The sequence below is a fragment of the Pongo pygmaeus genome, chromosome 12 (genome assembly GCF_028885625.2).
Source record: "Pongo pygmaeus isolate AG05252 chromosome 12, NHGRI_mPonPyg2-v2.0_pri, whole genome shotgun sequence".
NCBI lineage: Eukaryota > Metazoa > Chordata > Mammalia > Primates > Hominidae > Pongo > Pongo pygmaeus.
In genome coordinates, this window is record NC_072385.2 from 104,711,282 (window position 1) to 104,734,772 (window position 23,491).

At 51.7% G+C, this 23,491-nt stretch overlaps 1 protein-coding gene across 1 annotated transcript in view; it reads left to right on the plus strand.

Moving 5' to 3' along the window:
• The window catches only part of ALK (ALK receptor tyrosine kinase), a 731,594-nt gene that overhangs the window by 684,181 nt on the left and 23,922 nt on the right, over nt 1–23,491 (plus strand). Inside the window, exons 14-23 of the mRNA XM_054476638.1 lie at nt 2,751–2,882; nt 3,999–4,143; nt 7,409–7,591; nt 8,808–8,906; nt 9,403–9,555; nt 10,905–11,009; nt 12,940–13,126; nt 13,863–13,953; nt 14,065–14,129; nt 15,653–15,782. Of these exons, the coding sequence (XP_054332613.1) occupies nt 2,751–2,882; nt 3,999–4,143; nt 7,409–7,591; nt 8,808–8,906; nt 9,403–9,555; nt 10,905–11,009; nt 12,940–13,126; nt 13,863–13,953; nt 14,065–14,129; nt 15,653–15,782 (1,290 nt within the window). The remainder of the gene's footprint in view (nt 1–2,750; nt 2,883–3,998; nt 4,144–7,408; nt 7,592–8,807; nt 8,907–9,402; nt 9,556–10,904; nt 11,010–12,939; nt 13,127–13,862; nt 13,954–14,064; nt 14,130–15,652; nt 15,783–23,491) is intronic.

The window sequence follows — 23,491 nt, forward strand, 5'->3', positions numbered from 1 at the left end:
TATTGGTTAAATAAATTGGCTCTAACTACAGGAAAGCCCATCCTCAAGCCCCACTGCTGTCTCCTCCCCATCCCAGCAATCTCTGGATCTGCTCATGAGGGGAGGGCATCCCCTAGGGGTGGAAGTCCCACTGCTGCCCGCAAGCCAAGAGGGGAGATGGAGCAGAGGCCGAGGGAGTGGACCTTCTCAGCACCACTGGTTCAGACTGGGCAGCCCCTCCATCTCCAGATGAGGAGGCAAGTTCAGGGAGGCTGGGTGCCTCACCAAGTATAGCCCAGCAAATCTCTGGCAGAGCCGTCAAGAACCCAGACTGAGCAGGGTGTGATGGTTTATGCCTGTAATCCCAGCACTTTGAGAAGGCTGAGTCAGGAGAATCGCTTAGTTAGTGACTAGCCTGGGCAACACAGCAAGACCCTGTCTCAAAAAATATATATATATACAAAAATTAGTTGAGCATGGTATTTCGTACCTGTACTCCCAGCTACTCAGGAGGCTGAGGCAAGAGAACTACTTAAAGCCAGGAGTCAGAGACCAGTGTGGGCAACATAGCAAGACCCTGTCTCTTTAAAAAAAAAAAAAAAAAAAAAGTCGAGCCTGGTAGCTTGTGCCTATAGTCCCAGCTACTCTGGAGACTAAGGCAGGATGATTACTTGAGCCCAGGAGTTCATGGCTACAGTGAGCTATGATCATGCCACTGCACTCCAGCCTGAGTGACAGAGTGAGACCCTGTCTCAAAAGAAAGAACCCAGACTGGACCCTGAATCCTGTGCTCTGCCCAGCTGACAGCTCACATCCCCCAGACCCATCCCCAGGGCCAACCCTCAGGGCACATTCCCTGCAACTCATGCCTGTGCCAGGTGGCAGTGAGCAGGATCTCCTCTCAGGAGTCTCTCCCCAGGCCAGGACATAGCTGCACATACATATGGGAAATGCCAGCTCTCTACAATAGCAATTCAGAGCCTTCCACCCACACTAAATCCATTCTAAGAAATATCAAATTATTTCCATCATTAAATCCAAAATGTCATGAAACAAACTGCATCTTGGCTATTTATCTGGAAATTTCTATAGTACTCATTGCCGGCACCCCTGAGCGCTTTAGCATAAGAAGTGGCTCAAGAAAAATGGCTGCATCCACTGGCTGGTTACGAAGCAGCATTGATGGAAATGTGATGTTTTACTGGCTTTTTTTCTATTAAGTGAAAGAAAAGTCACTTTCCTCCGAGGTCAGGCTGATGTTTGAAGAATTCGTCTGAGCTGTGGTGGCCGACAAGCAGGCGTGGCTGTTTTTGAAGCACCATCCTCCTTCTTCAGGGATTCCAGGATTCTGTTACAGAAATCTCCAGCACAATCCTAGGGGCTCTCTAATACCTGAGCCCCAACCAGGAGCATATGTGGGCCTAGAAGTGAATCTAAATTCGAACAGCAGCTGGCTGGGCACGGTGGCTCACGCCTGTAATCCCAGCACTTTGGAAGTCCTAGGCAGGCGGATCACCTGAGGTCAGGCGTTCAAGACCAGCCTGGCCAACATGGCAAAACCCCTCCTCTACTAAAAATACAAAAAATAGCGGGGCATGGTGGTGTGTACCTGTAGTCCCAGCTGCTTGGGAGGCAGAAGTTGCAGTGGGCCAAGATTGTGCCATTGCACGCAGTAAGACTCTGTCTCAAAAAACAAACAGATAAGAACAGCAGCCATTTACTCAGTTCCCACCACGCGTGAGGCGCTCCACTAGATGCCTTACTTGTACTACCCTCAGTAAATGCCACAACGAACTGTGTGTCTTTATTCCCAGCCACACTGGAGGATCAGAGATCAAGGGCCCCTGTCACAGTTTCCCAGGGTGGGTGGAGAATCCAGACTACCTGATTGCAGGGCTCACTCTACAAGGCAAGCAGAGGGGTGTGCCAGGGATTCCAGAGGGAAAAAATGGAACATTAGCTAGGAGGAATGAGATGTCCAAAAGGGATAACTGATTTTCCCAGAGAAGAACTGGGAATAAAACTTGAGTCTAGCCTCTTGCTGTTTTTTTTCTCTCCTCCTGATGCTTCAGAACTGTGACTTCTCGGAAAACCTCGATGGCTCTCAGTGAGAGAATGGCTCTCATAGAGAATGAAGTCCACTCCTTGCAGTGCCTTCAAGGCCTCTAGCCATGATCAGACTGTTCAGTTTAATTCTCTCTACCCACCTAATTTACGCTCCCTCCAGCCCCATCTCACCACATAGGACCTTTCCCATTCTTTCTTGGATCTCTTCATCCCACAGGATAGAAACAGGTGCTGGACAATCTCTCTGTCCTGATAGACTTCTGGGCCAAAGAGACCCTTGTGCTTTTCCCCCACGCACCCCACTCACCCACTTCCCTCCAGGCTCATGCCGCTCTCTGCTCTTGGAATGACATAACTTTGCCCCACTCTCTGTGAAAAAAACAAAAACAAAAACAAACAAAAAAAAACTCCCTATCCTTCAAGGCGCAACTAAAAGCCGCCTCCTACAAGCAGTCCTCACAGCAATAAAACCTTGCTCGCTCTCTCCCAGTTTCTCCTAGCATTTTCTGTCTAAGCTATCCTTGTGGTCCTTCCCTAACACTGCCCAGAGTGACAGTTATTAGTATATTTTTCTGCCTCCTCAACTCAACTGTAAGTTTTTTGAGAGAGAGTCAGATCCTGTTTTTAAGCATAGAAGTCCAGTCTGCTGCAAAGTGGAGAACTCTGGTTTGGCCACAAACCTAACGTGCTTTTTGTTTCTACAGACAAACCAGTTAATCCAGAAAGTCTGCATTGGAGAGAACAATGTGATAGAAGAAGAAATCCGTGTGAACAGAAGCGTGCATGAGTGGGCAGGAGGAGGAGGAGGAGGGGGTGGAGCCACCTACGTATTTAAGGTATGGTCTGTGCCGCCAGATTTCCACCAGGTTTCTGTGCACCTGCGATATTAGAGCCTCATGACAGCCCTGGGATAGAAACACCTCAGATGCTCTTATCCTCATTTAAAGATGAGCAGGGCCAGGTGCAGTGGCTCATCCCTGTAATCCTAGCATTTTGGGAGGCCAAGGCAGGAGGATCGCTTGAGGTCAGGAATTCACGATCAGCTTGGGCAACATAGCAAAACCTTGTCTCTACCAAAAAAAAATTTAAAAATTAGCCAGTTTTGGTGGCTTGCACCTGTAGTCCTAGCCACGTGGGAGGCTGAGGCAGGAGGATCGTTTGAGCCCAGGAGTTCAAGGCTACAATGAGCTGTCATCACGCCATTGAACTTCAGCCTGAGCAATAGAGCAAGACCCTGTCTCTAAAACCAATAAAAGAATTAAAAAATAAAGATGAGCAGACTGAGATCCAGAGAGATATAGAGTCTGTCTGTCCAGGAAAGGGTAGACTCTTCTCTTACTGATACATCAGCCCAATTTCACCATGCACAGCCTTTGCCATCCTACTTTCAGAGAGTCCCACTGTGCCCTCCTGGACCAGCTCTCTGTCCTAAGGTGGAATTTTCTGACATCATCACAGCCAGGCCAGAAACTGAAGACAGAGGCCACCTGCTAGGTCCTCCCACAGGTCTGTGATGCTGAGGGCTTAATCTTGAATGTTTGGGGGTCAGAGTCAGAGACCCCTAAGAATGAGGGAGAGAGAGCATAGAGAGACCTGCTTCTAATCACCAGCATCCAGACCTCTGAGGCCAGTCTAAGGAGCTTCAGGAAAGGGGCTAGAAGAAGTAGAGGAAGCAGCCTCTAAGATCAACCCCCACCTCCTGGTATATATATTTTGCTCTTGGTATATAGGTTTTGCTTCTCTGGTTGAACCCTGACTGATAGAGAAGCTGGTGGAGCCGATGGGCTATTGTAACAAGGGTTCAGAGCCCGCAAACCACCTCAGACCACTGAGAGGTCACCAGGTCACCCCAAAACAGCAAACCCTCAGTCAGATTGAATTTACCAGAGCTTGGGGGCTTCAGGGGGAAGCACAGCTCGGATTCTCAATGTCTGAATGTCTCCCCTGGTCAGATGAAGGATGGAGTGCCGGTGCCCCTGATCATTGCAGCCGGAGGTGGCGGCAGGGCCTACGGGGCCAAGACAGACACGTTCCACCCAGAGAGACTGGAGAATAACTCCTCGGTTCTAGGGCTAAACGGCAATTCCGGAGCCGCAGGTAAAGCGCCGCAAGCGTGCCCTCTCCCGGAACCTCTCCCAGGCCTTCAGCTGGGCCCCGATGCCATTGCATGCCTGAGGGCATCTTAGTCACTGGCATCTGGGATGCTAGGAGCTCTGAATATTGGTATCGATATCCAGGGAGGGAGGGCAGGCAGCACCCTGGGAGCCCTGCAGGCCATCTTGCTGACCTGGAGCTTGGACTTGTAGAAGGTCACTGAGAAAGTGAGGCAGGGAGCAGCCGTCAATCAGCCAGCTGGCCCTCCCTGGGTTTTACCAACATGCAATTGTTAGAGCCTCCCCCTGAGATTCCTTCTTCCTCCAGGGGCAGATGGGCCCCCCAGTTAGGATGTGAGCAGGTGAAAAATATCTGGGCAATGTCAGGCCTCCTAGACCCCCATGGTACAAGACCTCCAGGCCCTGAGCTGCCAGACCCAAGCATATCCCCACTGGAAAATCTCCTTCTTGACTCTCCACGGCTGAGCTCTCTTCCCTCATTAGTGGGAGCCAGAAGCACAGAAATGCAAGACAAGCAGGGAAGAGAGTGTCAATTCCCTGATTCCTCTAAAGTCAGCCACCCCTAAAGACAGAAAATGCAATTCCTTTTTGTATTTTCTTTTCCACACAATCAGACTGTGGGAGGATCTTAGAAGGCATTTAAGATTTGGGATTAATTAAAACAAATGTGCAAACTGTCTCTCAATTGAGAGACGGCTAGAAATAGAAGAGTAGAAACAGTCATGGGTCCACCTTGAGCTTCTCCAGTGACGTTTGCAGCACCGAGGCCCAGCACCCGAGAAACCCTGAAGCACCTCCGCCTCTGTTGCACGTGTGCTGTCAAAACAACCTGCAGGTTTCCAGGCAGATACCACTCCTGTTTTACAGGAGAGCCAATGGGCTCACCAAGGCCTGATGACTTTTTTTTCTCAACACGGCCGAGCTGTTTAGTGATGGAGACAATTTTTTTTTTTTTTTTTTTTTTTTTTTTTTTTGAGACGGAGTCTCGCTCTGTCGCCAGGCTGGAGTGCAGTGGCACGGTCTCGGCTCACTGCCACCTCTGACTCGCAGGTTCAAGCAATTCTCCTGCCTCAGCCTTCCGAGTAGCTGGGATTACAGGCACACACCACCACACGCAGCTAATTTTTGTATTTTTAGTAGAGACGTGGTTTCTCCATGTTGGCCAGGCTGGTCTCAAACTCCTGACCTCAGGTGACCCACCTGCCTCGGCCTCCCAAAGTGCTGGGATTACAGGCGTGAGCCACCGCGCCTGGCCAGACTCAATTCGTATTTTTAAAACACCGTTGTTCTGATTTTGATATGGGTTATTTTCCTTTCCACACATTTGCTCAAAGGCTGCAGGATGGGTATGGGGTCAGAAACCTCCTCAGCTGGGGGCTGAGCAGGATGAAAGCACAGTGCATGGTCTCCGCCCATGTCGTTCTGATTTATTTATTACGCACTTGCTCACAGCCGTGCACAAACACCAGAGCCAACTTCTGGCCCCTAACGCGCCTAAGGGGCCTTCTCTCTGCCACATGACAACAGCCTTGACAGGCCCACACCCTCCCCTGAGAGCAGAAGGGAGGACAGCAAAACAAACCCAAGCTCAACACCCACCCCTGCAGGTTTCATGGCTAACAAAGTCCCCCCAGCTTGCCTGATGGCCTCGCCTCAGCTCTGCTTGTCCCCATTCTAGATTCAAGCTTGTTCCTGACCTCAGCTTCATTTTCAAAACCTGGCTTCCTCTTTCTAGCAAGACAGTCATCCCACCTACAGGTCCCTCTGGGTCCCAAGGAATCTCGGCCACAAGTGCTTCCAGAAACCCTGCCAGGCCGGTTCACCCGTAGGGTTCCAGCAGACACACACACTGCTGTTTCTGCCTTCCACCATAAATTTCCAGGTCCCCAGCATGCATCATCTGCTGCAGCAGAAAGGGTTTTAGAGTTTTTAGAATATAGCCACCCTTTCCTATCCATCAGTTCTGCGTTCGTGGGATTCAACCAACCATAGATCAAAAATACTCCAAAAAAAAAAAAAAAAAAGGATGATTGTGTCTTTACTGAACATGTACAAACTTACTCCCTAAACAATACAATAACTATTACATAGGATTTACCCTGTATTGGATATTATATGTAATCTAGAGATGATTTTTTAATAGGAGAATGTGCAAATACTATGCCACTTTATATAAAGGGACATTTATTTTGGTGTGATGGAGAGATCTTGGAACCTCCACAGATACTGAGGGACAACTGTAGATGTCCGTTCAAATGTCCTATGGAACAGTAGGCATAGGGTATATCCTAGAATCTCAAAGGTTAGCAGAAGAGATTTCTTGTGGTCAACCCGTGGCTACATTCAACCTCGACTCTGTAGATAGCTTCCTTTGCAAGAGCCCAAAGCAGCCCCAGGCATTGGGAAGCACAGCCCTGAGGCTGCCTTTGTTGCCAGGGTATCGTCCACTGTCCAGGGCTTCTGCTCCTGACCTTGGAGTGGTTCCTGAGTGCCTGGCCCTGGAGAACCTCTAAGCAGGCTGAGGTGAGGTGTGAGGCTGTCTGCACGCGTGTGTTCTGCCTCTCAAGCCCCTGACACTCCCCACCCCTGGCAGTTTGTGGAGCATTTCATACACTCACTGTCTCCTTTGAGCTTAACATCAACCCCGTCAGGTGGGTCTTATTATCCCCAAGCTACAGGTGAGGAAACACAGGCTCAGAATGGGGCGTTCTTGCCCAGGGTTTCACAGACAGCAATGGGCTCTCTGGTCAGCCTAGTCCAGGATTCCTGCAAGGAACTTTAGTGCAAGGTTTTGACATGTGGCTGCTCAAAGACTGGTGAGTCCCTTTTCTTGTTAGGACGGGAGGCAGTTAATGAAATGAAGGTCCAGGGCTACGGGGCTTGGCTGACATAAAGAGAAGATAGAGGAACGAGTTTAGTCGCCATGCTGCCTGTCTGCCCACCTCCCCCCATCCTTAACCAAGCACAGCCCCTGCTTTTGAGCCAGACAGTACTGGCAGGAAGCAGGGGTACAAGGCACGCTCTCATCTGGGTGTACTCAGCTGTGGCCAAACAGGTCTCCTAGGGCAAGCAGCCTCCTGGTTTTCCCAGTGTGGATCTGAAGCCCCCAGGCCCCACTGAAGATGGGCCCTGGGACCTGGAGCTTGTGTGGGCGCCCTCCAAGGCGTCCTGCATCCTGCTTCTCTGGCCAGTATGGCTAATTGAACCTTGCCAGCATCCTCATGCAGGTTCCCTATCTCTTCCCGCAGGTGGTGGAGGTGGCTGGAATGATAACACTTCCTTGCTCTGGGCCGGAAAATCTTTGCAGGAGGGTGCCACCGGAGGACATTCCTGCCCCCAGGCCATGAAGAAGTGGGGGTGGGAGACAAGAGGGGGTTTCGGAGGGGGTGGAGGGGGGTGCTCCTCAGGTGGAGGAGGCGGAGGATATATAGGTAAAGATGATTTGTGTTCAAGGTGTCACTCCCTCCCCGCTTAGTCCTAGGCTCCTCACCTCCCTGCCCTGTCCCGCCCTCCCCTGCCCTCCCCTGGCCTGCCCAAGTGTGGACTGTGATGTGACTGCACGCCTCCCTCTCAACCTGGCTGGACCAGCCAGAGGCAGGGTGTTGGCTTTCGAGCCAGCATCCTGCCTCCAGGCTTCCTCAGCGACAGCATCAAGATCCCATGTGATTCTTGATCTCCCCCAAAGTCGATGATAAAGAGGCTTTGGCTTTCCAGACTAGTCTCTGAGTCACCCATAAGGACTCCCCCAGCCTCCCTTGGATGGCCTGGCCAAGCCAGCTCCTGAAGGGGCTGGTTTGTGGTTTCACAGACTCCTTACTCCTGCTCCCTACCCCAGCCCACCAGCTTCCTGAAAGGCTGCCGCTGTACCTGCTGATGGGAGCTATTCCCGAGGGCAACTGCAGGCAGGCTTAGCCCAACCCTTCAGCAAGCAGCCGGCCATTGACCCCAGCTGCCTCGTCTGGGCTTCAGAGCACAGTCAGCAGAGCCTTCTGAAGCTGAGAGGCTGGGAGACGATGGCTCCCGCTCCCCACAGATTAGGATGAATGCATGCATGCTCTGTGGTGTTCGTGTCTGTGTTTTGCTTTGACGCTGTGTGTAAGATGCTTGTGTTAACCATACGCTCTTCTTTTCCAAGCTGGGTGGGTGGGAGGAGCCCAAGGGGGGAGCCCAAAGATAGCCCAGCCCCAGGTGAAAGGAGGGACAGGAGCCTCAGGGCACAGGGGCTCATCTCCCGCAATCCGCATGCCCCGCCACACCCCAACCCTGACCCAGTGGGGCTGGAGAGCAACTCTTCAGTGCTACCATCCTGACCAGTCCTGGGAGAAGCACCACGGGCATATCCCAGCCTGGAAAATCTAGAACTTTTTGGACTCTTGCTCACATTAACCACTTCTTAGTGGGCCCCCGGCAGAGTGGGAGCTGGCCTGGACCTGAGGGGAAATTAGCTACACACCCAGCATCTATTGAGCCAAATCCCACATGCAGCCTCTGTGCCCTGAGCCTCCCTTCCCTCCCTGCATCCCTGCCCCTGAGGTCCCCAGTGACCCCCTAACTTTGGCCAGAGCTGCATGCCCCACTGACGTGTATCTGTGTTAAGATTTGGGCACCCACCCCCCATGTTAAACTCTGCTCTGGTTTGCTACTCAGGCGGCAATGCAGCCTCAAACAATGACCCCGAAATGGATGGGGAAGATGGGGTTTCCTTCATCAGTCCACTGGGCATCCTGTACACCCCAGCTTTAAAAGGTAGCCTCTCTGCCAGGCAGCAGAACAAACTTCCTTAGGTCAGTCCTCCCACCAAGCTAAAACCTCAAGAGTCTCTGACATGTATCCAGGATACAGAGGCACAATTATGGGTCCCTGGCAGGCAAGCTTCCTATGGCGCAGGTCACCACATTTTCTGGAAGTCAGGATGTGTGCTTTCATATGAATGCAGAGGCAGAATCCTAGGAAATGTAACAATAATAGCCCAATACCTGCACCAGCCAACCTAAAGATCATGTGTGTGGGCTTCCCCCACCACCAAGACAAATGCAAACATCCATAGGCACCCATGCCCGCTGCCTCCGCTGCACTCTCCATATGCGCAGGAAGACTATTCTACATAGTTGTGCTTCCAGTGGCTATGGGACCTAGGAACAGGGACCAGAGCACCCACAGTGACCACCTGGAGACAAAGTATTGAGGCTGGGAGTGGGGAAGCAGGCTTGGCCCAAGACTGACCCTCCCTCCTTGTCACTAGTGATGGAAGGCCACGGGGAAGTGAATATTAAGCACTATCTAAACTGCAGTCACTGTGAGGTAGACGAATGTCACATGGACCCTGAAAGCCACAAGGTCATCTGCTTTTGTGACCACGGGACGGTGCTGGCTGAGGATGGCGTCTCCTGCATTGGTAAGGGGGCAGGGGCAGGGGAGGCAGACGGGCCCACAGCCTGAGATTTGGCCCATGACCACAAATGGTTTCTGGGTTCCAGGACACCCTGGATTCGGTTTTGTAAACTTTCTGTCCCTCCCCTACCTGCCACAGCTCGAGTGCTCTGACCACTGTGTGAAAGATGGGTCGTGGCTCCTGAAGGAGTCTTAAAAGTCCTCTACTATAGAATAAGCCCTCCACCACCCCCACCGAGGGGCCATCCTGCCTCCACTTAAACATGCCCAGTGACAGGGATCTCACTGCTCCCAAGGTGCTCTGTTCCCTTGGGCAGTTTCAGAGCTGGGGACCTGTTGCCTTAACCTTCCTCTCCTAGGTTTCCTTACAGTAGCAGCTTTGCACTTGCAGTGTTTGAAGACAGTGCTCCCATTCTCCTCCTTTTTTTTTTTTTTTTTTTAGGCGGAGTTTCACTGTTGTTGCCCAGGCTGGAGTGCAATGGTGTGGTCTCGGCTCACTGCAACCTCCATTTCCCGGGTTCAAACGATTCTTCTGCCTCAGCCTCCTAAGTAGCTGGGACTACAGGCACCCACCACCATGCCATGCTAATTTTCATATTTTCAGTAGAGACAGGGTTTCACCTTTTGGCCAGGCTGGTCTCGAACTCCTGACCTCAGGTGATTCACCCGCCTCGGCCTCCCAAAGTGCTGGGATCACAGGCATGAGCCACCCCACCCAGCCCCATCCTCCTCCTTTAACTCTTGTTCAGATTAAATAACCCATTTGTTTGCAGCAGTTCATACAAGATGCAGTTTTGTGTCTCCTCTGCCTGCCCCACCGGTGTCCCACTTCTGAATGTGTTCCATTGTCTATGTCCCTTTTGAAATGTAGTGTCCAGTACCAAGCACGATACCTCCGTGTGGTCTGGCCAGCAGAGGGCACAGGACCCCTCCCCACTCTGAGCCCAGTGCCTCAGGGCCACAGGGAAGTCACTTAGCCTCAGAGGGTGTTACTTACAGCGCACCCTGTTGTTTGGTCACCTGTGGCCCCCACATCTCTTCCAGATCCACTTTCGTTTCACCTTCCATCCTCACCCTATAGTTGTGTAGCTCATGTTTCGAACCAACATCCCGCCGCTGATATTCATCCCTGTTAAATTTCCCTCCACCCAAAAGCTACTGCTAAAAGCCTGTAAAATCAGGATGAGTCTGGTACTGCTCATGGTCCCCTGAAAAAAAAAGTGTGACAAGGTCTCCAGCGATGGGAAGGAGCAAGTAGTTTTTGTCTCAGCGGGGGAGGTTATTTCTGACTTGGGACCAACTCAAAGGAGACCTGGTGTGGTTGTCAATACCCCACTGGGACCTGTCTTCCAGTGTCACCCACCCCGGAGCCACACCTGCCACTGTCGCTGATCCTTTCTGTGGTGACCTCTGCCCTCGTGGCTGCCCTGGTCCTGGCTTTCTCCGGCATCATGATTGGTGAGTGCACAGAGCCCCAGGGACTCCAAAGGGGGCGGGAAGGCAGGACTGAATAGTGTCTCAGGCTGTGCCACAGGTGCCAAGGTGTCACTTCGTTATGCTAGTCCCTGGAAATGGGTGGGGTGGTGATTAGGGCAGCCCAGGCCAAGCCAAAACGGAAGCTCCCAACCTTCCCCCCACCAGAGCAGCTGCAGTTCCCTGAGGAGCCCCTGATTCTGCACCTCGGCCCCGTGTGTATCCTCCTGGCTGATCACGGGGTGGGGAGCTCTCTTCAGTGTCCATCACGATGGCGAAAGCTCACCCCCACCCCCAGATGTCACTTCTAGCTCCCATGTGCTTCCACGGGCGCAGCTCCTGTTTGGCTCCCACCCTATGTAATGCACTAGCCCACTCTTCTCCAAACCAGCCCTCCACCACCCTCCAGGCAGAGAGATGGGAAAATCGGTTTCTGAGTATATTTCTGTTCAGCCTGTGAGCCAAGGTGAGCTGACCTGCAGGTCACAGAGAGCTCAGTGTGGTCCCAACCGGCTCTTACTGCTGGCAGAGACATGCCCAGGACAGATGGGCAGAGGCTTGAAAAGGGCAGAGGGAAAGGCTCCTGGGAGCCCTCGAAGGCCAGGCCCCTGCAGGCAAAGGGATCTGCCGGTAGAAGGGAGATGGCAGCACACACTGTGTCCCCATATGGTGCTATCCCTCAAAGGGACAGGATAATAGGAGCTAACACTTGTTGCATGGTTACTACGTGCTCGGCAATTTACACATTTCAATTCATTCGATCCTCAGGTAACCCTAATCTGATCATGGTCGGTCCATTGCATAGAGGAGAGAAGTGAGCACATAGCGGGTGACTCATTTGCCCTGGCCCGTTTTGCGGGGGCTGGGCTTTACACACAGAATCTACCCACTGAATCACAATTTTGTTCTGGCGTCCATGGAGTTTGCCTTCCAGAACATCCTCACATGTAGGAGTGATAATGGTCACTCACATTGGTAGAGCTCTTTAGAATTTTTCGAAACCATTTTATGTTGATGAATTCATTTCAATGACAACCCTAGGGGGTGGGGAGTGGGAGTGGTTAGGGAAATAGGGCAGGAGTTACCATCCCTGCTTACAGAGAGGGACTGCAGTCCAAAGAGGTCCTGTGACCTGGTCCTCATGGCTCAGCTTGTAAGTAACAAGAGGCGGAATTAGAGCACAGACCCCCAGACACCAATTTAGAGATCTTTTCATTATGTGGTTCTTCTCCAACTCTGTCGCTTGGCAGTTCTCCAACTATAGGAAACACAATTGACCAAGATCCCAGCTGCACCCTCAAATCTACTGCTGTGATTGCACTGAAGCTGCCCTACCCAATGGCTGAGCACAGCAGAAATACTAAGGCCCGCCAATTCCTGGGAGTCATGGGACTCCTCTGATGACTGACTTTGGCTCCAGAACCCCTTAGGGCCTTGCTGAAACTTCCTTAGGCTGCATGGCACCCAGGGTGCTTCCACCCAACCTTCCCTCCCTCCCTCGTTCACATGGGGTCATACTTGCAACACAGTCTGCTGGTTCATCCAGACTTCCCTGGCTCACTCCCTATTTCCTCTCATGGGCATTTCTTCTAATAAAATCTGCAGACCATCTTGGGTCTAATCCCATCTCCAGTCTGCTTCTTGGAGGACGCAGACTAACATGACTCTGCCCTGTATAATACAAATAATTCTTTTCCATGTATGTGATTTTTAGCTTTACATTTACTTTAAATCGTGCTTCAATTAAAGACACACCTTCTTTAATCATTTTGTTAGTATTTCTAAGTATGATGGAAAGGTTCCGAGCTCAGGGGAGGATATGGAGATCCAGGGAGGCTTCCTGTAGGAAGCGGCCTGTGTAGTGCTTCAAGGGCCAGTCTGCCAGGTCATGTTGCAGCTGACCACCCATCTGCAGTGTACCGCCGGAAGCACCAGGAGCTGCAAGCCATGCAGATGGAGCTGCAGAGCCCTGAGTACAAGCTGAGCAAGCTCCGCACCTCGACCATCATGACCGACTACAACCCCAACTACTGCTTTGCTGGCAAGACCTCCTCCATCAGTGACCTGAAGGAGGTGCCGCGGAAAAACATCACCCTCATTCGGTGAGCGCCCTGCTGCCGTCCTGGGAGGAGAGGGGGTGCAGTCTAGGGGCTGAATGTTATCACAGCACCACAGACTCCTAACCACAAAAGGCCAGCAGAGCCCTCCCTATGGGCACCCCCGGCCCTCCTAGGAGGACAAGCCTTGACATTCAGGGCTGTGTATGTTGGTTTACATGAACTCCCATATGTTTATGGAGTTTATACAATGAGAGGAGAACCAGGGCTCTCCTCAAAATTCATTCAGGTATGCTCTCTCCAAGCCTTCCTGGCCCCCCTTCCCTCCAGGGCAGCAGGGGAGCAAAGGGCCCCTCCTCTGAGCATCTAGAGCAACTGTGCCTTCCTCTGTCACTAACTGGCAATACTCCCCAGCCAGTACCTACCGGTGATCTGTCTCTCCCCAAGGAGCATAAGCCTCCCCCGGGGAAAAGCCATGGCTTATGCACCCCTGTGTCCCTGGCAAATATCAGAGACTCAATAACTACTGATTGAATGAATAGACATTTGACCATTGTCATGAGTCCCTGGTTGGAATCCTTCTTACCCGTTTTCAGGTGAAGAACTGGAAGCCCGAGATTGCATAGCAAAGCCATGTTGAGGGCGTTACTCCTGAGTGTGTATGTTACCCCCTGCCTCTCATGTTTGTCCACTAAATGTGACGCCCAGGCTCAGGACCCCCAGCTGCCTCATTATTGTGGCCTGTTTGACTCTGTCTCCTCTTGTCTTCTCCTTTGCACAGGGGTCTGGGCCATGGCGCCTTTGGGGAGGTGTATGAAGGCCAGGTGTCCGGAATGCCCAATGACCCAAGCCCCCTGCAAGTGGCTGTGAAGGTAAGAAGTGGCTTGCTCTTGAGCCTGCCCTTGGCTTGCGGACTCTGTAGGCTGCAGTTCTCAGCTCACAGCCTCCTCCTCCTCCTCCCCACCCTCCCCTTCTCTGCCCAGACGCTGCCTGAAGTGTGCTCAGAACAGGACGAACTGGATTTCCTCATGGAAGCCCTGATCATCAGGTAAAGCCACAGAGAGACACCCTCACCCCAACTCCCCACTGCCCCCAAAGAACCTGGAGAGGTTTCTAACAGATCGATGTCTCCACGGGAAATGGTGTTGTCCACAGCATGTCCCCTTTTCTCCAGTAGGAGACTCCCAAACATTCCAGACACTTCTTACCAGAATGGAACAACCCCTGATAGTTGTTTCAGAAACAAAGTCTGTGTGGCCTAATAATCCCACCAATGTCACTGTCTGCAACCAGTATCCCTGCTGTTATCCACTGGTTCTTCTTCCCTCGCTTTTTCTTAAGAAACGGAGCATGCTAGACTTTGACAGTACAAGATACAATCTCCCTCCAAGACCCTTCACCAATCCCAGTAAATGTGCTACTAATCTGATGGGAGGCCACCCCATCCTAGGCTCCCATCAGCAGGGCTGAGTCTCAGCTGGCTGCAACTTTTGACTTGAGGCTCCAAGATCTGGATTTAAGCTGAGAGTCTCAGTGCCTATGGCTCCTGAGGGCGTCCGCTGTGACAGCAGATCCCCTCAAGGAGGGGGCAGATGTTTGACCTCAAGATCAGGTGGGGGCTCATGGCCCTCTGTCACACTGGGAAGACTCTGAATGTCCTGACAGGTGGGGGCAGACTGGGATGTCCCCTTGGTGGAAGTGGCAGGGGTAACAAGGCCAGGCAGTGTGAGTGATATGGCTGTGAGGTCTGGAACCACAGGAGGACACACAAAATAACATTTATTTTCTGATGATACATATAATTCCTGATTATGAATAAAATTTGGCAAGTATGAGATTATATTGAAGAAGACCCATATCACTCAATCTCACTACTTGGTGGTAACTAACCATTATATGTTGGTGTCTAATCACCCGTTCTTTCAACACTTGGGGGGGCTGTGCGTGTACATGTGTGTATGCATACACATGCATGTACATGTTGGCCCATGTGGAATTCCTGGGCCCTACTGCCCTGTGTGTCCTAGTGTCCTAAAGGGATCATGTTGACAAGAAAACCCAAGTCTTGGTCCCTCCCATGAGGAATCCACGGGAAACTGATAGACTCGTGAGGCCATCCCCTTTTGCTGGCTCTGTTTCACACACTGTCACTTGGCAAGTCTCACCCAGTCTCTCTTAGAAGCAGTTGTTTTGCTTCACCTTCTGCCTGAGGCCTTCCTGGGAGAAATCAACCATGAATTTTAGCACCCAGTCCATGCACCAGTATCTGAGAAAGACACTCTCCTGCCCCCTGAGACACTTCCTCACCCAAGTGCCTGAGCAACATCCTCACAGCTCCAGCCACTCTCCTGCAAATGGAACTCCTGTGGAGCCTGCTGTGGTTCTTCCCACCTGCTCACCAGCAAGATTCTGGGTTTAGGCTCAGCCCGGGACCCCTGCTGCCCATGTTTATAGAATGCCTTTATACATTGTAGCTGCCAAAAATGTAACTTTGTATCCTGTTTCCCCCAATTTAAGATTTGCCCAGACTCAGCTCAGTTAATTTTGGTTACACCTCTCTCTGCTCTGCAGCAAATTCAACCACCAGAACATCGTTCGCTGCATCGGAGTGAGCCTGCAAGCCCTGCCCCGGTTCATCCTGCTGGAGCTCATGGCCGGGGGAGACCTCAAGTCCTTCCTCCGAGAGACCCGCCCTCGCCCGGTGAGTGAGAACCAGTCTTTGCTGCAGTTGTTGTGCCAAGGACAGGAGCAAGGATGGAAGGAGCAAGAGTGGGCAGCCTGGGTAGCAAGTTCCTCGGTGGAACCCAGGGTGTCAACTTTAGGCTTGGATGGGGGGTGACTGGCTGAAAGAGAATGGACAGAAGACAGAGGTAGATGATGACTGAGCCCCAGCCCCAAGGAGCTTGTGCAAGGCTCCTGCAATGCATTGGTATTAGTCCATTCTTGCATTTATATAAGAACTACCTGACACTGAGTAATTTACAAAGAAAAGAGATTTAAGTGGCTCATAGTTCTGCAGGCTGTACAGGAAGCATGGTTGGGCAGGCCTCAGGAAACTTACAATCATTGCGGAAGGTGAAGGGGAAGGAGGCACGTCTTACATGGCTGGAGCAGAAAGAAGGGAATGAAGGGTGACGTGCTGTACACTTTTAAACAACCAGATCTCATGAGAACTCACTCATTAGCATGAGAATAGCAAGGGGGAAATCCACCCATGATCCAATCACCTCCTACCAGGCTCCTCCTCCAACACCAGGGATTACAATTCAACGTAAGATTTGGGCAGGGACACAAATCCAAACCATATCCGCATTCTATAGCCTGGATCCATTCTCATGGCCTCCTGACTCTGGAAAACCAAACTAGAGACAAACACAGAGGGGAACTTTCATGCCAGCCATGTTGCTACTCAAGCAACTGACCTGGGCAGGTCACTCTGCAGCTACTCATTCAGAGCCCACAGTCCTCATGTCTCAAGTAGGGATAATAATACCTGGACATTCCAACCGTGTATTTAGGAAGGTGCTACACACATCTTATGGTTAACAGAGCTTGGGAAGTGAAGATACCCAGGGTGGACCCAGGAATCCCAAGCTCCAGCTCCAACTTGGCCATTACACACCCATGTGGTTTAGGGCAGTCTTAAACCTTTAACCTGGGTATCCTCACAGGTGAGATCTGAGGATTGGACTAGATCATCTCAAAGGTGGTTCTAAATTATTAAACATAGCACCCTGGGCAGACCCAGAGCCCAGCTGCCCATGCGTGGGTCTGCAGGTCTTCAGCAGGCCCCGGGTACCAGGAACTGGAGCTGAGCAGGCCCCAAGGTTAGGATCCAGGCTTCCTCAACGAACCACTGTACTATGGGGATCACAAGGAAGACTTGCACAGTAAAAGCAGCGGCCACCCTCCCGCTCCCAGGGAAGCAGGGAAGACTGACAGCCAGTGGTTCCAGAAAGCCCAACCTGACCACACTGCTCAAAGGGACTCAAAGTGGTGATGGAAGCCCTGCAAGGTCATGGCTATTCTGATCTCCACCTTCAGTCAGGATCCATCTAAAATACCTTCACCCTAGCCACTGGGTGACCCATCTCAGTATCTAAGAAGAATACTGTCTTACCCCTTGAGAAGAGGAATGTGTGTGCACCTGAGCATACCTGGCATGAGGACTGGGCAGGGAGCAGGGAGATAAAGACTACGCCTGTCTCATAAGAGCCCTCATCAGCTGGCATCCTCCTCAGACCTTTCACATTTCTCAACACCACCCTATGAACAGACAACACAGGTCTCTCCCCAATTCTATGGATGAGAAAACGGTGGCCCAGAGAGATTATGGGACTTGCTATGGCCACACAGGAAGTGGAAGAGCTGGGACTAGAACTCAGGCCTTGTGACTCCTGATTCAGTGCTCTCTCCAACTTACTGCTTATCCAGTGGTCCCCTCTGGGAAGCTGTAAACTATCAAGATGAGGTTGGGTCCTTAAAGCCAACACTGCCAGGCATCCAGGCATCTCTGCCATGGTACAAGCATCAGATTCACTGGCTTTCCCACCACCACCTAGGAGGGCAGAGCCTTTGGCTCTCATGCCCTGAGATTCTCAGCAGCACTGCTGTCAGTGGGGGACACATGGCATCACACTTTGGGAAGAGGCACAGCCCTGGTTCTCCCACTGGACCTTCCTGAGGCTTAAGGAGAGAAAGTCGTATGCATGCAAAGGAGAGGGACTTTGCAAAGGGAGTCTGGGAGCCCAGCACTTGGCAAGTTCAAGGACTTCAGGGGCAGGAGAGGGCAGGAGTGAGGAGTGGTCTCTCTCTCTCTCTCTCTCTCCCTCTCTCCCCCCCCTTCTCTCCCCCCTCCCCTCCGCCTTCTCTCTCTCCCCCTTTCTCTCTCTCTCCCCCTTTCTCTGTCTCTCCCCCTTTCTCTCTCTCCCTCTTTCTCTCTCTACCCCCCTCCTCCTTTCTCTCTCCCTCTCCCCCTTTCTCTCTCCCTCTCCCCCTTTCTCTCTCCCTCTCCCCCTTTCTCCCTCTCCCCCTTTCTCCCTCTCCCCCTTTCTCTCTCCCTCTCCCCCTTTCTCCCTTTCCCCCTTTCTCTCTCCCTCTCCCCCTCTCTCTCCCTCTCCCCCTCTCTCTCCCTCTCCCCCTTTCTCTCCCTCTCCCCCTTTCTCCCTCTCCCCCTTTCTCTCTCCCTCTCCCCCTTTCTCTTTCCCTCTCCCCCTTTCTCTCTCCCTCTCTCAAAGACAAAGGCATCTCTCTCCTTTGATGATGAAAGATGATTCTAATATTATTACAAAGAACAAAGTCCAGCAAGGAAAGGCAGATCATTCTCTCTGTCACCACCCCCACCCCAGAGTGCCACCCTCGGAGAGTCAGAACAGGAGCCTGTCTCCAAGTTCTACCCTCTAACAGCAGGCACTACCTGAGGGACCCCCACAACGGGGAGGGGGCCTGTCCTTGGAAGAGCCACTTCTCAGGGCCAGAGTCCCACCCTCACCCAATCTGCTCTTTCAACCCCTGGCCCTGCTTTTCCTCTGTGTGGCTCTCATTGCCAACCAGGCACACCCAGGCAGCACCCCAGTCATGGTCCTCCCCGCCTCCCATACACCCACCAAGCCCAGGTGAGCTGTCCTTCCTGGGATCCTTGGCTGACTTCAAATGTCCAATTGTGGCCCTCTAGAGCCACCAATGCAGATGTGTTTGTGGCAGCAGCTTCCCTGGGGCTTAGCTGGGCTTCCTGCATGGATTCTCAGGGTCACAAAATCCAACTTTGTAAGATGAGGATTCAGTGGACTGTGAGAAAGGAATGTGATTTCCAGCAGACAGACGGGACTAATATCAGTAAATCCTACACAGGATAAAGGAGGATGAATCGGCCAAGGGACATGAGGGATGGAGAAACATTTGCCGTGAAGAGAAAGTGGGTGGAGGTGTGCCTCCAGATTCTGAAATTTGGACTTCAGAGACCTGAATTCCACCTGATTCACTTGTTGGAATCACCCTGATACTCCTGATACTCCCAGGGGTTCCCTGATGACCTACTGTGTGCAGGAACCAGGCTTGAGGTACAGAATCAGAGAAGGTCTCTGTCCTCACTTCCTGCCAGCTCTGGAGCTCAGTGGCTCCACAGACCTTAGATCAGGATCAAAGGCTCTTTGAGATGGGATGAAAGGCTCTGGTCTCAGACAACATCTGTGCAAACGTGAAATGACAGAACGCATGTGCAAACGCGGTAGACAGAGTGGATGCCCAGGTCAGCCATGCCTGTCATGGAATCGAAATGCATGGGTACAGATGAAAACATCACTTGGTCCCAGGACTCCACCTCTTCAAGAATGAGGATCACTTTTTAATGTCAAAAAAATTCTACAGACCCAATATTTATTTGGTAAATATTTATGCAGGGCTTCCTATATGCCAGGGATAGGTAAGAGCTGTACTTTAGTATCCATGAATTCAGTCAATGATGACAGACAAAAGCCATCAAGAAGCCGGTAATCTCTTTATAAAGGTGTAGGTCATTAATCACAACAGTGTCTATGACTATATGGGACATGGCAATGCCTGCAGGTGGTGGCTGAATGGAAGACATTCAGAATACAGTTGGCTTCTTGGATTCCAGAGGTCCACAGTTCACAGGTGAGACCAACAATGACAACGCTGGCTCCAAACGCATAAAGGGGCATCTGGTGCCAAGGAAAAGTGGGGCCTTCTCGCCGCTTTTTTTGAGACGGAGTCTGGCTCTGTTGCCGAGGCTGTGGCCCAATCTCGCCTCACTGCAACCTCCGCCTCCCCGGTTCAAGTGATTCTCCTGCCTCAGCCTCCCGAGTAGCTGGGATTACAGGCATGTGCCACCATGCCCAGCTAATTTTTATATCTTTAGTAAAGACGGGGTTTCACCATGTTGGCCAGGCTGGTTTCAAACGCCTGACCTCAGGTGACCTGCCCGCCTCAGCCTCCCAAAGTGATGGGATTACACACATGAACCATTGCACCTGGCCATTCCTCACTGCTTTTCAAAGTGGGCTTCTGCTGCATTTGTTTGTTTTATGCTCCCCGTCTGCATTCTTTGCCTCTTTTTCATCGTTCCCTCTCATCTTTATATGCATCAATTTTAAAACAGCTGCTGGGCACAGTGTCTCACACCTGTAATTCCAGCACTTTGGGAGGCTGAGGCAGGCAGATCGCCTGAGGTCAGGAGTTTGAGACCAGCCTGGCCAACGTGGTGAAACCCCATCTCTACTTAAAAAATACAAAAATTAGCCAGGCCTGGTAGCGGATGCCTGTAATCCCAGCTACTTGGGAGGCTGAGGCAGGAGAACCGCTTGAACCTGAGAGGCGGAGGTTGCAGTGAGCCGTGCCATTGCACTCCAGCCTGGGCAACAGAGCGAGACTCCATCTCAAAAAAAAAAAAAAAATCCTATTCTGTTTTTCACTTGGCAGAAGGGTTCCTACTCCTTGTCCTGTGATGGTTCATCTCTGAATAGTTAGGGAGAAGCTATTAATACTTTAGAAAGGGAGCAATCTCAATATTATTCTATTTTTAGAATATATCATCCTTTGGGAATAGCCCCTCAGAAGCTGTGACACCAAACAAATCATTCCTGTTTTCTCACCAGTAAAAGTAAGATATTGACCTAAAGGGCGTCCCTGAAGGGAACACCAGTGCCCTAGAGGCCGCCCATTCACATGTGTTCTCAGAAGAACTCATGTGCAGACAGCCATCAGGCCCGCGGCACTCCCTCTCCAGGCTCTCATGCACACAGGCGGGCAGCAGAGACTCTGATCATTCCCATCAAGCAGCACCCATGCCTGCTTGATCTTCCAATTCCATCCTGCAAACCCACCATGGGGAGCACCTGCAGCAAGGCCCATGACCATGGCCATGAGAAGAACAGCTGGGTCCGAGGAAGTGCCGCACTCCAGCAGCAGATGAGGATACAATCCTGATTCCAACTTTTTGCCGCAGGAGGGATGCAGATGGGTGCACTGGCTGGCGATGCTCTGAGAGTCTAGATTCAGCATCGGGTTTGCCAATGTCCACAGCTCCTCCCATCCCACCCCACCCATGCACACAACCCCTCCCAGACACACACCACACACACACAACACATGCTACACACACAAAAAACACACACATACCACATGCATATATACAACACACATCACATGCACCACAGACATATGCACAACACAGAAAAACACACCACACACGTACATAACACACACACTACAGACATAAAACAAACATACACACATCTATGCAACACGCAACACACACACAAAACACACCACACACGTACACAACACATAACACACAGACATATACACAACACATACACTATACACACATACACACCACACACGCCCCCCACACACAGATACACCACAGACATATACCACATACATACACTACACATACACACACTTCACACACATATACACAACACACACCACACACACGCCCCCCAGACAAACCACACAGACATATACTACATACACTCACATGCACACACCACACACACATCACACACGCCACACACATATACACAACATACACCACACACACGCCCCACACACAGATACACCATAAAGACATATACCACATACACTCACACACACACCACACAATCACACGTCATGCACACACCACACACACATATACAACACACACCATACATACTGCACAGACATATACACACCACACACACTACACAGACACACCACACACAGACATATATGCCACATACACCCCACACACCCACACACACACCTCACACACCCTACACATACCACACACACACACAAAACACAAACACATATACACACACACCACACACCACACATACATATACACAACTCATACACAAAACACACACACCACACGCACATATGCACAATACACACGCACACCACAGACACGTACACACCACACCCCCCTTATAACCCACGCTTGCTGACTGTCTGCCCTGTGCACACTGATTAGTGGAGCAGTTAATCTGCTCTGAGCAGCCAAGGACAGGGGGCCATATCAGCCTGGCCCGTGAGTTGTTAATGCCCGGAGAGATTTAGTCCCCACAGCGCCCCAGGCTCCTGGGGCTTTCAAGACATCTATGGCCCTCGCATCCTGAGTGATGGGCACTAAGACACAAAGAGAGTGGCAGGAAGAGAATCTTCCTCAAGGCCCTAGCACAGCTAGGACCGGGGCCTCCTCTGGTAGGGACAGAGAGCATGCTTCTGAAAAGCGAAAAGATATTTCTCGTTAGGGGCAGAGGTACCCCCTCTGCCCCTAACGAGGCCTCTGGATAAGCCAAACACAAGGAGCCATTTTCTGAGTCCCCCTGGCCTCCCATGTGGAAACCCCTCAATACCTCGGGTCCCCTGATGAGGCACTGCCCGAGGCTGCTGGCGTGGGTGCTCCTGACAACCCACGGAGGCCGACAGTCTCACGCCACTGTCACAGATGAAACTGTGGCTCTGAGAGGCTGAGCAGCCAGCCCCAGACTACACGGCCTGAAAGAGGCCAGCAGGGTGGAGCCCAGGTCAGCTCGGTGGGCCACTGGAGTGTGGTGTTTGCCGTTTGTGGAGCTGTATTATTCTGCATTTGGTGTGCACTGGGCGCTGTAGTCACGTACGCTCCAACCCCCTTCAGGCACTCTCTCTTCCATTTTAACTCCTTGGATCCTCTCCCAAGGAAGAGGGAGGATGCCTCTCCCAACCTAGATCCTTAAAGCCCATCTCCGGGCAGCTTTGGCTCCACGCTTATTAGCTGTGTGACCTGGGGTGAGTCACTTAGCCTCTCTGAGCCCTCAGCCTTCCCATCTTTAATATGGAGATCACCTTCTCTTCCCTACCTACCACACAGCAGATCATGTGTGTGCTCTGGGGAATTTAAGGCACCGGTAGGGGAACTATCCACTCTCAGTTGTCTCCCCCAGAACCGAAGCATGGCCTAGAGAAGCAAGACTCTGTTCTGCCTCCTCCAGACCCAGGCCATTGCTCCAAGGAGTCCTGGGGAGGCCCTGATCTATGGCAGAGAAAACCTCCAGCAGGCTAAGCCTGCACCCAGACCCCACCCTGTTCCACTGCTGCCGCCTGGCTGGGTGACTTCCCTGTGGGCACCTCAGGACTAAAGAGCCCAGTCCTCAGCCCACCCTTCAAAAGAAGAGCAAAATAGGAGAGCTACAAGCATGAATTTTCTGCAGGGAGTTTGCCCAGGTGCTCAAGAGTCATGAGCTTAAACACCTTTCTTGGGGCAGCCCTAAAGGGGATGGATTTGACACCCTACCTGCGTGCGCTTTCTTGGGGAGGTATGTGAATCATACTCCTCCAGGTAAATCCTGGCCTGTGGCTGTAATCAACCAATCAGCCACCCAACACTCACTGAACCCCCAGAGTGTGTCCAGCATTGTGCTG